We start from the raw sequence: 12,825 nt of genomic DNA, 5'->3' as shown, positions 1-12,825 counted from the left end.
GTGGCTCACGTCTGTTGGGAATGACGCTCTAGAAAAAATACCGCTGTTGCCACCTCAAAGTCCTTATCGATAAGCTGCATGTGTTTTCAAATTGTAACACAACGTTTATACAGAGAAGAAAATATAAATAGTTCACTTGTAAGGTTAATATGTAAGTAACGTTTACCAAAACTGCCTTGAGAAATGTGGTGTAACGAGTCAAATTCAGTAAGAGATTTGTCTCTTAAGCACGTTTCTTTCACTGCTAATATGGGAGAATCCAAACATTCTGTGCACATAAGGGAAATCTCCCATTTCTTGGTGTGTTCTGGGCAATCTCATCTCTGGATTTGAAGAAGTGGTCCACGAAGGAGCTCATGGTGGAGCCCAGTACGTGGAGGTGAAGGATCTCCAGCTCAGAGAGGGGGTCTCCTACACCCACTGGCCTGAGTGATGGTCAGGTGGGGGTGGGGGTGGTCACGGCAGCCTGGCAGCTGGAGGCCCAGGGGAGGGGAGGGGACAACGCTGCTCCAAGACCCAGGCCGTCTCCGGAGGGAGGAGACCACCAAGGCTTGGCTCCTGGCCTCCGGGAAGGTTACGAGGAGTTCCCTGGGTTATGGCGATTCTCATGACCTCTTCCAGGAACTTGAACACTTTTGCCATCTTTGCCATCACCTCCTCTGGCTGTGAGCGTTTGGCTCTCTCTTGGTTCAGTTCTTGAACCAGGGAGGTGAATTCCTCCACCAGCACCGAGTTGGCCCTCACCACCTTCCTGAAGGCGTCTGCAAGTATCCTGAGTATACTTAAGGACGCTTTCTCTGGTCTGGCATTCTCGAAAGATGCCTCCAGCTCAGACTCCTTCTTGGCCGCACAAAGCGTGTCCGTGAGTTGGCATCTCCTCTCGATCCACTTTTGCGAGCTGCTCTTCACGTCTTGTGTAAAGCTGACTTCAAACGGACCGAATGAGTCCGAACGTAAATAAGAGAGCCACCGCCAAGCCAATGGCAGGCAGACATGCCTCGGTCTCCCGCTGGAGGCTGTGGAAAGTGAGGTGTAGCCCCAGGTCACTGGGCAGCCGCTCCACGACCACATCACCCAGCTGCCCCCGGAGCAGCCCCAAGCCACGCCCCAGGGGGGACGGCCGCCCCTCCGGGGCCCTGCTGCACGCAGGGTGTCCCCGTCACCGTGGAACCCTCAAGAAACCCCCTACGTTCCCCCCAGAACCCAACCAGCCACTGGCATCGCGGATTGGTCAGTCATCCAGTGGGCAGTGGGCAGAGATCCACAAGTAAAACATGCTCGTCTCCATTCCTACCTAATGACCCTTCTTCACCTCTTTGTTTATGCTGTTGTATCAATATAAAATTAAAATGTAGTGAGAACACCGAACTTAAGTGTATGAGTTGACAAATTTTTAAAAATGTATAACCCCCTACAGTATCCAGACACTCTATCAATGGGCAAACTACGTTCATAAACAAGAAAATACACCACTGTAACGTTTCAGTTGAAACGCCACCAGCCTCGGCACTGGCAGCCTGTTCTAAAGTCGATGAAAGGGCTCTGGTTTGCGGTTGCTGAAAGTCAGAACAATGAGGTAAATCACAGTGTGCACTTTGATGCTTGTCTCTTGCTCAAAGTAATGTTTTTGAAATCCTCATGTTTTGGGGTTTTCATTTTTAGAAAGAGAGAGAGCACGAGTGGGCAAGAGGGGCAGAGGGAAAGAGAGAGAATCCCAAGCAGGCTCTACATGGTCAGCCCAGAGTCTGACATGGGGCTCGATCCCATGACCCTGGGATCATGACCTGAGCAGAAATCAAGAGTCGGAGGCTCAACCGACTGAGCCGCCCAGGCGTGCCACATGTTTTTATCTGAATGAGCGGTACACCCTGTTTTTTAAGGCTGAACAGGGGCGCCTGGGTGGCTCAGTCCGTTAAGCCTCCGACTTCGGCTCAGGTCACGATCTTGACGGTTTGTGGGTTCAAGCCCCACATCGAACTGTGCTGACAGCTCAGAGCCTAGAGCCTGGAGCCTGCTTCGGATTCTGTGTCTCCTTCTCTCTCTGCCCCTCCCCCCGCAAATAAATAAACATGAAGGCTGAATAATTTGTCCTTGTAAGACTATATCACATAATAGTTATCCATTCTCTTAATTATGGACATTTGGGTTAGCTCAAGTATCCTTTATGAATGAAGACATTGTAAATATTTATGTACATGTCTTTTTTTTACAAATAAATCTGTCTTCATTTGCCCCAGGTGAAGAATGTCTTGGGATAGAAATACTGGTGGATGTGTGCTAGATTCTCTTTTAATTTGAAACTGAGTTCTTGAGGTATGACTTATGTCATCCATCCACGTACTCAATCTACATTCTTTGTTTGTGTGAAAACGTACAGTTATATATCAGCCACAATCCCATCTTATAACAATTCCATCATAGTGAAAAGATCTCTCAGTCTTTGCTATGTTGCCTTCATTGGACACAGCCTTCCTGTCTCTCTTTGAAATGCGTCCATCAATCCATTTCTAGAAAAGTCCATCCTAGAATTTTCACGGTTACGTCTTTCTGTGGTTTTCGGTGTGTGCTCTTCTGTCCCCAGTGGCCTCTCCTCCTCTGTCCCCGTTGCTGGTTTCTGTTCTTCTCCCAAACCCACCATCAATTTTGGCCCAGAATTTGGCAGAGGGACAACCTTCCTTGCCCAGCAGCTCATCACCTTGCTGACCTCATCGGTGTTGTGGCTTTAAGGACATTGAACTGTCCTGACTTCTACATTCATTCATCTTTTCCACACCTGTCCATTCAGTCCAGACTCACACCCACCCAGCTGCCTCCACGACTTCTCCGTGAGGCTCCTGTTGTGTTGGAACCCAGAGACTTCCCCCAGAACCTCCTCTCCCCCCGTCTCTCCCTTCCTGTGACCTCAGCTCCGTCCTGACAGGGCAGCACCGAGCTCCCTGGGGAGCCACCCCGCACTCACTGGAGCAGAAACTTCAGGTGGGCCAGCCCCCTGCGTGGTGACAAGTCTGCCGGAGGATCCTCGAGTCCGAGACCCCTGGATACAGTGTGATCGCTGGTGGTTTTGCCTCTTAGCCTTGAGACAATGGAGGCCATTCCAGGATTCCAGCTGTCTTCATGGTGATGCCCCTGTGTTGAGTCTCCACATGAAGGATGAGTAATACAAAGAATTCATATGCATCAATACTACACCAACATAGCTTGTATGTCAGTGTATCTACTCACACACAAGTCATAAGACATAATGCATCCATGTGAAAACACAGCAATGCATATAATTAACATATAAACATACAACTATGGGCTATATAAGTATATGGGTAAAAATGATTATGTATAAATCATAACACATATCCATATGAAAGGAATAGTACTTATAATTAATATATATCAACATTATATCAGTATGGGTCATATAAGTATATTATTAGTATATATAACTATGTGTACATCACAATGCATAATATATCAGATAGTATGTAAATAGTTACATAACATAAGGTGACTAATATTATGTGTAATTTTATATATGCTAAAATATTTTTTGAAAACGAATAAGATGGTAAACATTTGACTAGTATAGTGAAACCCACACAGAGTCTGGCAGAAAAAAAAATCTGAATTGAAAACAGTGAACACAATACTGTGAGTCCTGAAGGATGAGTGTGAGGTTCCAAGTGGAGTCTCTGAGGAGGGAGAGGTGTGGGCAAGGGTTTACACAGGCTCAGGTCCACAGGCAGACCATCCCCGTCGAGCAAATCTCAATACTTTGGAGCCAACCAGTCAGAATGAGGGCAAAAGTCCAGCACACTCTCCACCAATCTGGACCCAGATCCTTGGGGAACCATCTTGCAACTGTTAAGTATCGGGAACCATTTGCAACTATGAAAACTGCAAAAGTCACAAAATCCAGAGCTGGGAAGGTTGCAGTGAGACTGGTTTGCTTCTCTTGATCACTGCCGGCACTGAAAACCCATGGGGGACCTCCAGAAAGCCACTTAGCAAGACCAAGTAAGAGCTAGGAAGTCTGCATTCCCTTGTGATTTATACTAAGAAATAATTCAGTGAAACCAAAGGAGCTGGGTGTCCAAAGGCTCTCGTGATGGCATTGTTTACAACATTCACAAGTTAGAAACCACCAAAGTGTCCACTGACGGGGGGTGGAGGCTGAAGGACTTACATTTTCTCAACTCCATGGAATAGTACTCAGCCATGAAACACACTTGGGGAATGTTATGTTATAAAATGCCATGTCTCTAACAATAGATTCTTTTGAGGGAAAACGAGCACGAAGCGGTTTCCAAGTAAAACTTGATGTGCGTATGCTCAAGGAACTGGTGGGAATACAGAAGCCGCTAAACTTTTTCTGAATGAATTAATTCTTCAAGAAAAACTATGCAATTTATTCTACACATGAAGTAAGACCCTCACATATTTTAATCGAGCAACTCTCTCCAGCATGTGGTGGCCTCCTGGCCATTCCTCGAGCGCAAGGCAGTTCTCTCCCCCTTTTTCTGAGGCGTGTCCCGCGGACCCCTCTCTGAAATGAGAACTGGTTTGCTTTCTGCTGTGTCTGTTTTTGGGGTGCACTGAAGCTTTGCCCTTCCGTCTCCATCTACTCCACCTGGGCCAGCACTTTGACGGCTTTTTCTTACAGTAGATGGGTAACCTGTGGGTCTTAACTCAGCAGTAATAAAAACCCTTTGTGCTAGGCCTGCATGGCACTTTCGGTTTGCTGCCTGGTCACCATGGCAATGGCTCAAGGAGGCAGTAGTTGTGTGCTACTGTTCTCCTTGCCCAGAGGGGGACCGAGCAGGTCTGGAGTGAGGATCCCCCCGCCTCATCGTGTGGTTGTTTTTGTGGGATGCTGGAGTCAGACTGGCTGTAGAGTGAATCCCTGCTCGGCCACCTGCTAGCCAGGTCCCCTTGTAGAGCCACTCAACCTGTCCCAGCCTCAGTGTCCCCCACCTGTAAAGCTGGGTAATAGTAGGACCTACAGAATAGTGTCACAAGGATTGAACAGGCCTACATACAGGGCTCAGCCCAAAGCCTGCTGGACAAGGAGCTGTGGAGCGGTGGGCCCTCCCCCTGTCGCTCACATGGGTGTGGGCCGCTGACGGCCTGGATGGAGGGGCGACACGAAGAAAGAGCACCTGTGGAGGGGCACTGATACCCGGAGAGCTTTCCATGAAGCTGGCCAGGGCGCAGGTCTGCCTCTGGGATCCGAGCCTGGTCTGGGTCCAGGCTCAGAGGAACTGTCCGTAGTGCTGAAGTGAGTATTCCCATAGCACAGACATTCCTACACCTAGGAGGTGGGGGGCACACACTTGAGGGTCCCTGCAGAGAGCACGTCTGCCGCCTCAGGGACCCTCCCCCAGTCCCGGAACCCAACCCTTCTGCTAGTTTTAGCTGTGGCTCGTGAAGTGAACTTTCTGTGCACTCATTCTGTCTTCTCCTAGTGCCCAGCTATCCACCCCTTCTCACACTGTCATCGACAATAAACTCCCTTCCATTCCCTCCTCACAGGATGACCCCAATCTCTGGCTTTTGTGAATCTGAGACCCCTCCCTCCTACCCCTGTTCTCTGGTGTGGCTGCTCCCTCTCCACACCTGTGCTTCAGGGGCACCACTGGGGACCTTTTGCTTCCATTCACTTCCTTGGGGTGTGTGTCCCTGAGAATCCAGGCTGTCACCTCCCCGCATGTTCAAGACCCAGCTCATATGTAGCCAGAGGTACGCTGTTAGAGAAAACCAGCCCTCTTCCTTGAGGGACACCACAGAGTCACGGTGGGCACGTGATGACTGCAGCGACCCCTCCCTCTTCCTCATTGTTGGCCACATCCTCTGTGCTCCCCCTCAACTCAAGGTCCTTACTGAGATGGACGCTTCTCCCTTTTTAAGCACAAACTTCGCTTTCATGTTGTAGAGAAAATCAGGTGTGATATCCAAATCAGGCTTAAAAATCTTCTGGCTTCTTGCCATGGCCACAGAGAGATTGACCTCTGGTCCAACTCCTCTTGCCCTGCCCAGCTCGGTCTCCATCCATTGCCATTTCCAGGCACCTGCACCACTGGCTTCCCGTGGGTTTGGCAAGTGGAAGGCACCAACAGGAGATGGGAGAGTGGGAGACAGAGACTGGGTATCTCTTCCTCACTCCCTCCCATCACTGGCTCTGCCTTTCTATTGTTCCCTCCGGCAGCCCCTCCCCCAAAATTCCAGCTGGAATTCCACTGGCTCCAGAGATCCTGTTGTCTTCCTTCATCTGCAAAGGTGGGAATGGCTTCTGGTAAGAACCATGAGTGAGACAGTAAGGTAGAGGTAAGGAATCCCTGGTGTGTCATCATCTTTGGACTCTCTTAACCCCATCTCTGAAATGTTCTGTTTACCCAGGTCTCTTCCTTGGAACACCTGTTTCCTACTCAACCCCAACGATCAGCTCCCCAGTTCCTGCCTCTCCTCCCCTACCTGCTATAGGGCCATCCTCCTGGCCCTCCCCCTTCCCCATGTCTCCATTTCCTACTCTAGCCTCCCCCTAAACATATTCCTGCATTCTTCCATCACCGCTCTACACTCTGGGCTGTACCTCTGGCCATTGCCTCAGTTCTTCCCTTGGATTTCACTGTCTTCTGGAGATCGTGACTTTTTCCATCCATTTTCTCATCTCTTATTTGGATGGCACCATCCTGTGACCTAAGTAGTGGCCCCTCCATTCTCCTTGCTAAGGTGTCATGACTCTCAGTACACACCTGACTCGAACTCTCTGAATTGGGTGAGGTTGTGACCATAAACATGGATTTAGAGTCAGGTACACTGGCCACTTCCTAACTCTGTGGCCCTGTCCCACTTCATAAACCCCTCTGATCCCTCATGTCTCTTTGTGTAGAATGGGGTGTAAATGCTATCTCACAGGCCACAGGAGCTGAAGCGTATGACAGGTGCATATCACTATTGATAGGCGGGATGTTCTCAGGAGTTACGATTGTCACTAGCGCTCCTGCTAGCCATCACTGATTTTCTCTTGAAACCAATGTTGATCCCCTCACCCCCCAATTCATATGTTGAAGTCTAGCTCCCAAGGTGATGGTGTTTGGACCAGGGCTTTTGGGAGGTGAGTCGGTCATGAGGGTGGAGCCCCAGGAAAGAGGCTAGTGCCCTTATAAAAGAGGCCTCAGGCAGCTCCCTCACCCCCCCACCCCCCAACCAGGAAAACAAGGGGAAAGACAGCCATGTAGGAACCAGAAGTGGGCTCTCACCAGACGCCGAATCTGCTGGTACCTTGATCTTGGACTTCCAGCCCCCACGAGGAATAGTCTGTTGTTAGAGCCGCCTAGTCTCTAGCGTTTTGTTATAGCAACTGAGCTAAGATGCTGGGCGTCTATCTGACCAGGCTTCCACACGCGCCTCCAACTCCTGGTCATTTTTTCCTCAGCTCCCATCCTGGAAGTGTGGAGTTTCTTGGGATCCTTCCTCATCCCTCTTCCTTCCTGAGTATGCTTCGGCCACCGAAGAGCTCAATGTCGCCTGCACGCCAATGGCCTTCAAGTTCGGGCCTCCAGCCCTGACCACTCCTTGGCACTGGGCGGCTCTCCATGGATGCGTCACCACCCCCATGCATCCAGGACCCAGACATCGCCTACCCTCTGCCACCTGAGCTCTGTGTCCTGATGGATGAGACTCACTCAGCTTCGTCATCCAAGACAGAAGCGTGGCCTTTGTTCTACATCCCCCTCCTTGGGAGATGCAGAAGACCTTGCCAAGACTCCTGCACAGCAGGGTTCCTCTCCTCCGCTGGGGTGAGTGGGGCAGGCCGTCTCCACCGCCCACTCCCTCGGGAACTCAGCTACAAAGGCGCCAGCTCGGCTGGAGGGTCAAGCTTCTGGCTTCTGGGGATGGAAAGTGGGTGGAATCCAGGATTGGGGAGGTAGGGAGGGGGGTGTTCTGCAGGACCACTTCCCTCTGCCCACTCTTGTGGCCTTCCTTGCTTTCCACGGAGCATCTGGTACCCCAAACCCTGTCTCAGCTCTGCCTCCAGACAAGCCAACCTGATCCCTTGCCCGCATCCACCCTTGACATGGAGATCACTGTACCTTCTCACCGTATCCTGAGCCCATCTCCTCCCTTCCAGCTCCCCCCTCTTGCCCTCCCTCAAGACCACTTCACTGTTTACTTGTATTGTTATCAGCACCCCTCTCAACTCCCCAGAGCACCCATTACTGACTGCTCAAGGTGTCCACATCAAATACAAATCTGACTGCCCTGCGCTGTCTTAGCGCACGCACATCGTGAGGGTGACGCGGGTCATCCCACCCCCTCCGGGTCCAGCTGTCTTAGTGGCCTGGCCTCCCAACCTTGCTCTAGCCCCACCATCTACACAGGGCTTTGGAAACGCCGAGTCCCGCAGGCCTCGGGATGCCTCCCACAGAGCCTCTCTTCCTGAGGCGTCTCTTCACCTCCATTGACCTGGAAGATCCCAGAAATCCCTGCCTCAGAGTCACAGGCCAAACTCAGCCTGCTCCCCTCTGGATGGCCTTTGTACCTCACACATATTTAAACATTTTTATAGCACACTGGGTTATAACGTTCACGTTAGATTTTTTTTGCCTCTGGCCAGAATAAAACCATCTCGGGAGCAGAGCCACCCTCCCCACAGGCCCAGCTCATGTACATCTTCAGGAACACGAGGGCTGCCTCAGAAGCGGGAAAAGGCAAGGAGAGGGGTTTCCCCCTAGAAACCCCAGAAAAGCCCACTGCCGCCCACCCTTGAGTTTATCCCCTTGTGACCCATCCTGGACTTCTGATCTACAGCCCTGGCAGGTAATACAGTTGGATCATTTTAAACCACTAATCGTGTGATTATGGCATCCATAGAAAACCAATACACTTTTAAATTAATACATTTAAAAAGAGAAACCACAACATTCTGCAAACCACAAGATCTTGGAAAGGCTACCGTCAATGACCCCAGGCAGTCTTGAGTCTGAAGGCTGATTTTCTAGCGGTTTCCCGTTTTTGGTTCCCTTCTGTGTTGCCAGGCTATGAAAAATTTCATCGACTGCCCATCTCTACATTGTCACAGGCTGATGGCGCCTGAAATAGGCTGCACCAGCCCTGGGTGAGGGCCCCGGGCACCGCCAGGGGGGAGGGGTACGGGCTTCTCTCTTGGTGCACCCCCACCCCCACCCCCACCCCCTTGGCCATCATCTTCCCGGCCAGTGAGGTTTTATTGTACCAGTGTGTCCTTGGAATAGTAATCACCCTCTTTGATTATAAATGTTCATATATGCAGTAAATGTATATTACTATTATATTTTGAAATGGCCAATTTCCCTCCACATGGCTCATCATAATAAAAGAAATAAAAATCTCCTGTTGGCTAAAGGGTTAACCGTGTAGCTTTGGATTTTTTTTTTTCCCCCCCCCGACTTGGAGACTCCCAACGTGCAGCGTGTTGGATGATCCTTTCACAAAAAGAATCAAGGGCGAGATGCCTGGGGTTTGAATGTGCGTTTGCTGTACATTCATAATAAATGCCGAACCGCATGGCACATTCATGGCTGCTTCTTGCTTGTAAATGAACTGCTCAATGAAAGTTTTGGGACTCAGCTCACCTCCAAGAGAGCGGTCCCTGTTCACACCGGTACCTGAACCAACAGTTCTTGAATTTTCTTGAAAAACTAGTTTTTCCTCTGTCCGTGACAGCGGTGCCTTCCTCCATGCATTTTGTAATCAGGCTGGCTTTTCTTTCTTTCTTTCTTCTTCTTCTTCTTTTTTTTTTTTTTCCCACACTGCCGTTGGAATAAAGATCCCGCCTTTGATTGAAATGGAATCTTCCACTATTGAGCAAGCCTTTGTTGAATGAGTCATCGGGGCGGCTGCTCATTGGCTGAGGCCGCTGGAGCCAGGGGATTGCCTGGCACCGGCTGCAGGGCCCGGCTTCATTCACAGAATCACTGGCTCGCTGCTAGCCTTTCCATTCACACAAACAGCATCTCATTCACATTTTGCTGTTTTTGTCTGCTTCTAATGAAGAGCGGGGTTTGGGAATGATAGGGCGCTTTTGCTTCAGATTTGGGGGGGCTCTGCTGACCACCACCATCGGCGATGGGGTGTGCACTTGCCGTTGCTAAGCGAACCAGGGGAAGGGCAAGAATGAGTGCCCGCGCCCAGGGAGGGAAGCGGCGGCCGCCCTGCGTGCCTGCATCCCAGCGGCCGGCCTCACCTGCCTGCCAGGAGCCGCCCCACCTGCACCTGCTCCATAAAGCTCTGCAAGGCTGGGTGCCTCGTGTGGCACATGCCTAGTCGTGGGTGTGAGAAGGCAGGGCGCTAGAGAAGGCAGGTGGATTCATTTGCTTGCACAGAGTTGCCTGGAAATTTGGACAGGGAGGTTCCGCTGTGTCAGGTGGGTTATCTCAATGCATGACAGAGACCGGCAGGGCCCACGGTGACAGGGCTCAGCGGGCGTGAGGCTCGCCGACCTTCTGTGGGGCCGCCAACGCCCTGTTCTCCTAGCTGACAGGAAGGAGGCCTGCGCCTGTCCGTTGCAGCTGAGTCTGACTCCTGAAACGGATTTGCTGTGTAACCAGAGCAGCTGTATATTTTTTTCTTCCTTACTGCAGGGTTGCAAAGCAGCAACAGAAGACATACTGAAATGTATCTGTAGCGTTTGGTAGACATTTTTCCAGACCTTGAGCGCATTCAGTTGGGATAAAGCGTCAAGCCCAGCCCCCTTTCTGGAATGGATTTCTGGAGCCGGCTGCCATTCCTGAGAAGCCCTCTTCTTTTCTGGAAGTAGGTTTCCAACCTAACCCCAGCTGAGAAGGGCTCTGGTCATTAGCAGGGAAGGCATCCTGCTCTGTGCAGAAGTCCCTGCGCAGATTTGTCTTTCTTTCTTTTTCTTTCCTTTTTTTTTTTTCCGGAGGCACTGCATTGCCACAAAGGCACTTGTCATGGCTGCTCTGTTGACTTGCAAAGAAAAAAGAAAAACCCAGGAAATCGGTATTTTGTGTTCACCTGGGAGTGAATATTCTTTTCTTTTCTGCCTTTTTAAAATTTTTAAATTTTTTTTTGGCTATTTACCAATTTCTGCTGCTTTCCAAATCAGAATTCATGAGGATCCGCTGAAGATCTTATTCTTAAAAAGGCTTCGTCACATTTTAACGCATGGCTGTCAGATCCTTAGGGGCTCACACCGAGGGCTGAACTGCGGGGGGGCTGGGGGGGGGGGAGGTGGGGGAGGGTGGGGAGGAGAGGAAGCCCCGGGCTCAGAAGAAGGGATTTCAGAAAGTTCCCCTGACCGTCTGAAGGGGCTGCACTGACCTCTGGCACAGATGCTGAGACCGGACGGGGTGGGGGTGGGGGGTGGCGGGGGGAGGGGATGGGGAGGCCAACAAGCAAAGGTTGGAAGGAAATGTCTGGGAATGTAGAAAAGGCAATCTGAGAATTGATTGGCTCTAGTGTGCTCTCAGTGGGTGTATGTGTGTTTTTTTCCCTTCTTTTTTTCTTTCTCTCCTTTTTCTTTTTCTTTCTTTCTTTTTACTTATTATTATTATTATTATTATTATTATTATTATTATTATTATTTTGTGCTACAGGAAGTGATTTGCAGCGTTCCCTGGGCCTTTGTTGAGAAGGGTCTCCTCTGGAGTGAGTCACGCTCTCACAGTGCGCAGCCCGAGCCGCGGGGCGCTCCCCTTCGGAAGCGATGACTGGAGCAGCGCGAGCGTGCCGCCCTCCGCAGCCGAGCGCGGGGCCGGGGCTGCGCGGACGCGGCGGCGCGGGCCGCTAGCGGGGAGGCGGCGCCGCTGTTCCCCCTCCCCCCCCCGCCCCCCCCCCCCCCCCCCCCGCCGCCGCCGCCGCCGCCGCCGCCGCTGTCCCGGCCGCCGCGTCCCGCCGGGCCGCGCTCGCCCCTGCAGCGCCCGGGCGGATGCGGCCGGCCCACGGAGGGGCATGCTTCCACGCACCAAGTACAACCGCTTCAGGAATGACTCGGTGACATCGGTCGACGACCTTCTGCACAACCTGTCGGTGAGCGGCGGCGGCAAGGTCTCGGCGGCGCGCGCGGCCCCGGCGGCGGCCCCCTACCTCGTGTCCGGAGACGCGCTGCGCAGGGCGCCCGACGATGGGCCGGGCAGCCTGGGCCACCTGCTCCACAAGGTGTCCCACCTGAAACTCTCCAGCTCGGGCCTCCGCGGCCGCTCGGCGGCCAGGGCGCGGGCGGGCGCGCGGCTCTCGGGCAGCTGCAGCGCGCCCAGCCTGGCCGCCCCGGACGGCAGCGCGCCCCCCGGCCCCGGCGCCCCGGCCATGCGCGCCGCCAGGAAGGGCCGGCCCGGCGACCAGCCGCCGCCGCGCGCCCCGCACGCCAGCGACCAGGTGCTGGGGGCCGGAGTCACCTACGTCGTCAAGGTGGGTGCGGGCGCGCGGGCCGCGGGGTGGGTGGCCGCGGAGGCCGGCAGGCGCGCGCTCCTGGGCTAGCTCTCGGGGCCGCGGGGACGGGTCGCTGCGGGCGCGCCAGCTGCGTACCCGTGGGGAGAAGGTTCGCCATGGGGGACCTCGCTCTGGCCTGCTTTCTCCTGGGGTCCGCTCCTCTGCCCACTCGCTGCGCCATGTGTCCGGCCAGTGCCCCTGTGGGCACGGGCTCCTGTCCCGGGGACGTGGGCATCAGGCCCCGGGCAGTGAGCACACTTGGGAGCGCCGACCGCCCTGCCCTGGGAGATACGGGCGGCGGAACTACTTCTGCTGTGTCTGCCCCAAGAGGCAGGCTGGGTGCTCTGGCTCCCCCCCAGCTCCCAGCAGTGCAGGCCAAATGCTGGCTTGCTTTATGTAAGCCGC

The 12,825-nt window shown here is 52.9% G+C and overlaps 1 protein-coding gene across 1 annotated transcript in view; it reads left to right on the top strand.

Annotated features, from left to right (window-relative positions):
* Positions 1-11,919: 11,919 nt before the first annotated feature.
* Positions 11,920-12,825, top strand: part of SHC3 (SHC adaptor protein 3) — a 101,354-nt gene continuing 100,448 nt past the window's right edge. The window contains exon 1 of the mRNA XM_042912841.1: positions 11,920-12,399. Within this exon, the coding sequence (XP_042768775.1) occupies positions 11,944-12,399 (456 nt within the window). The 5' untranslated portion in view covers positions 11,920-11,943. The remainder of the gene's footprint in view (positions 12,400-12,825) is intronic.

Source organism: Panthera leo, chromosome D4 (assembly GCF_018350215.1).
Source record: "Panthera leo isolate Ple1 chromosome D4, P.leo_Ple1_pat1.1, whole genome shotgun sequence".
NCBI lineage: Eukaryota > Metazoa > Chordata > Mammalia > Carnivora > Felidae > Panthera > Panthera leo.
The sequence above is the reverse complement of the archived record's forward strand: the minus strand, read 5'-3'. Positions and strand labels throughout refer to the sequence as shown.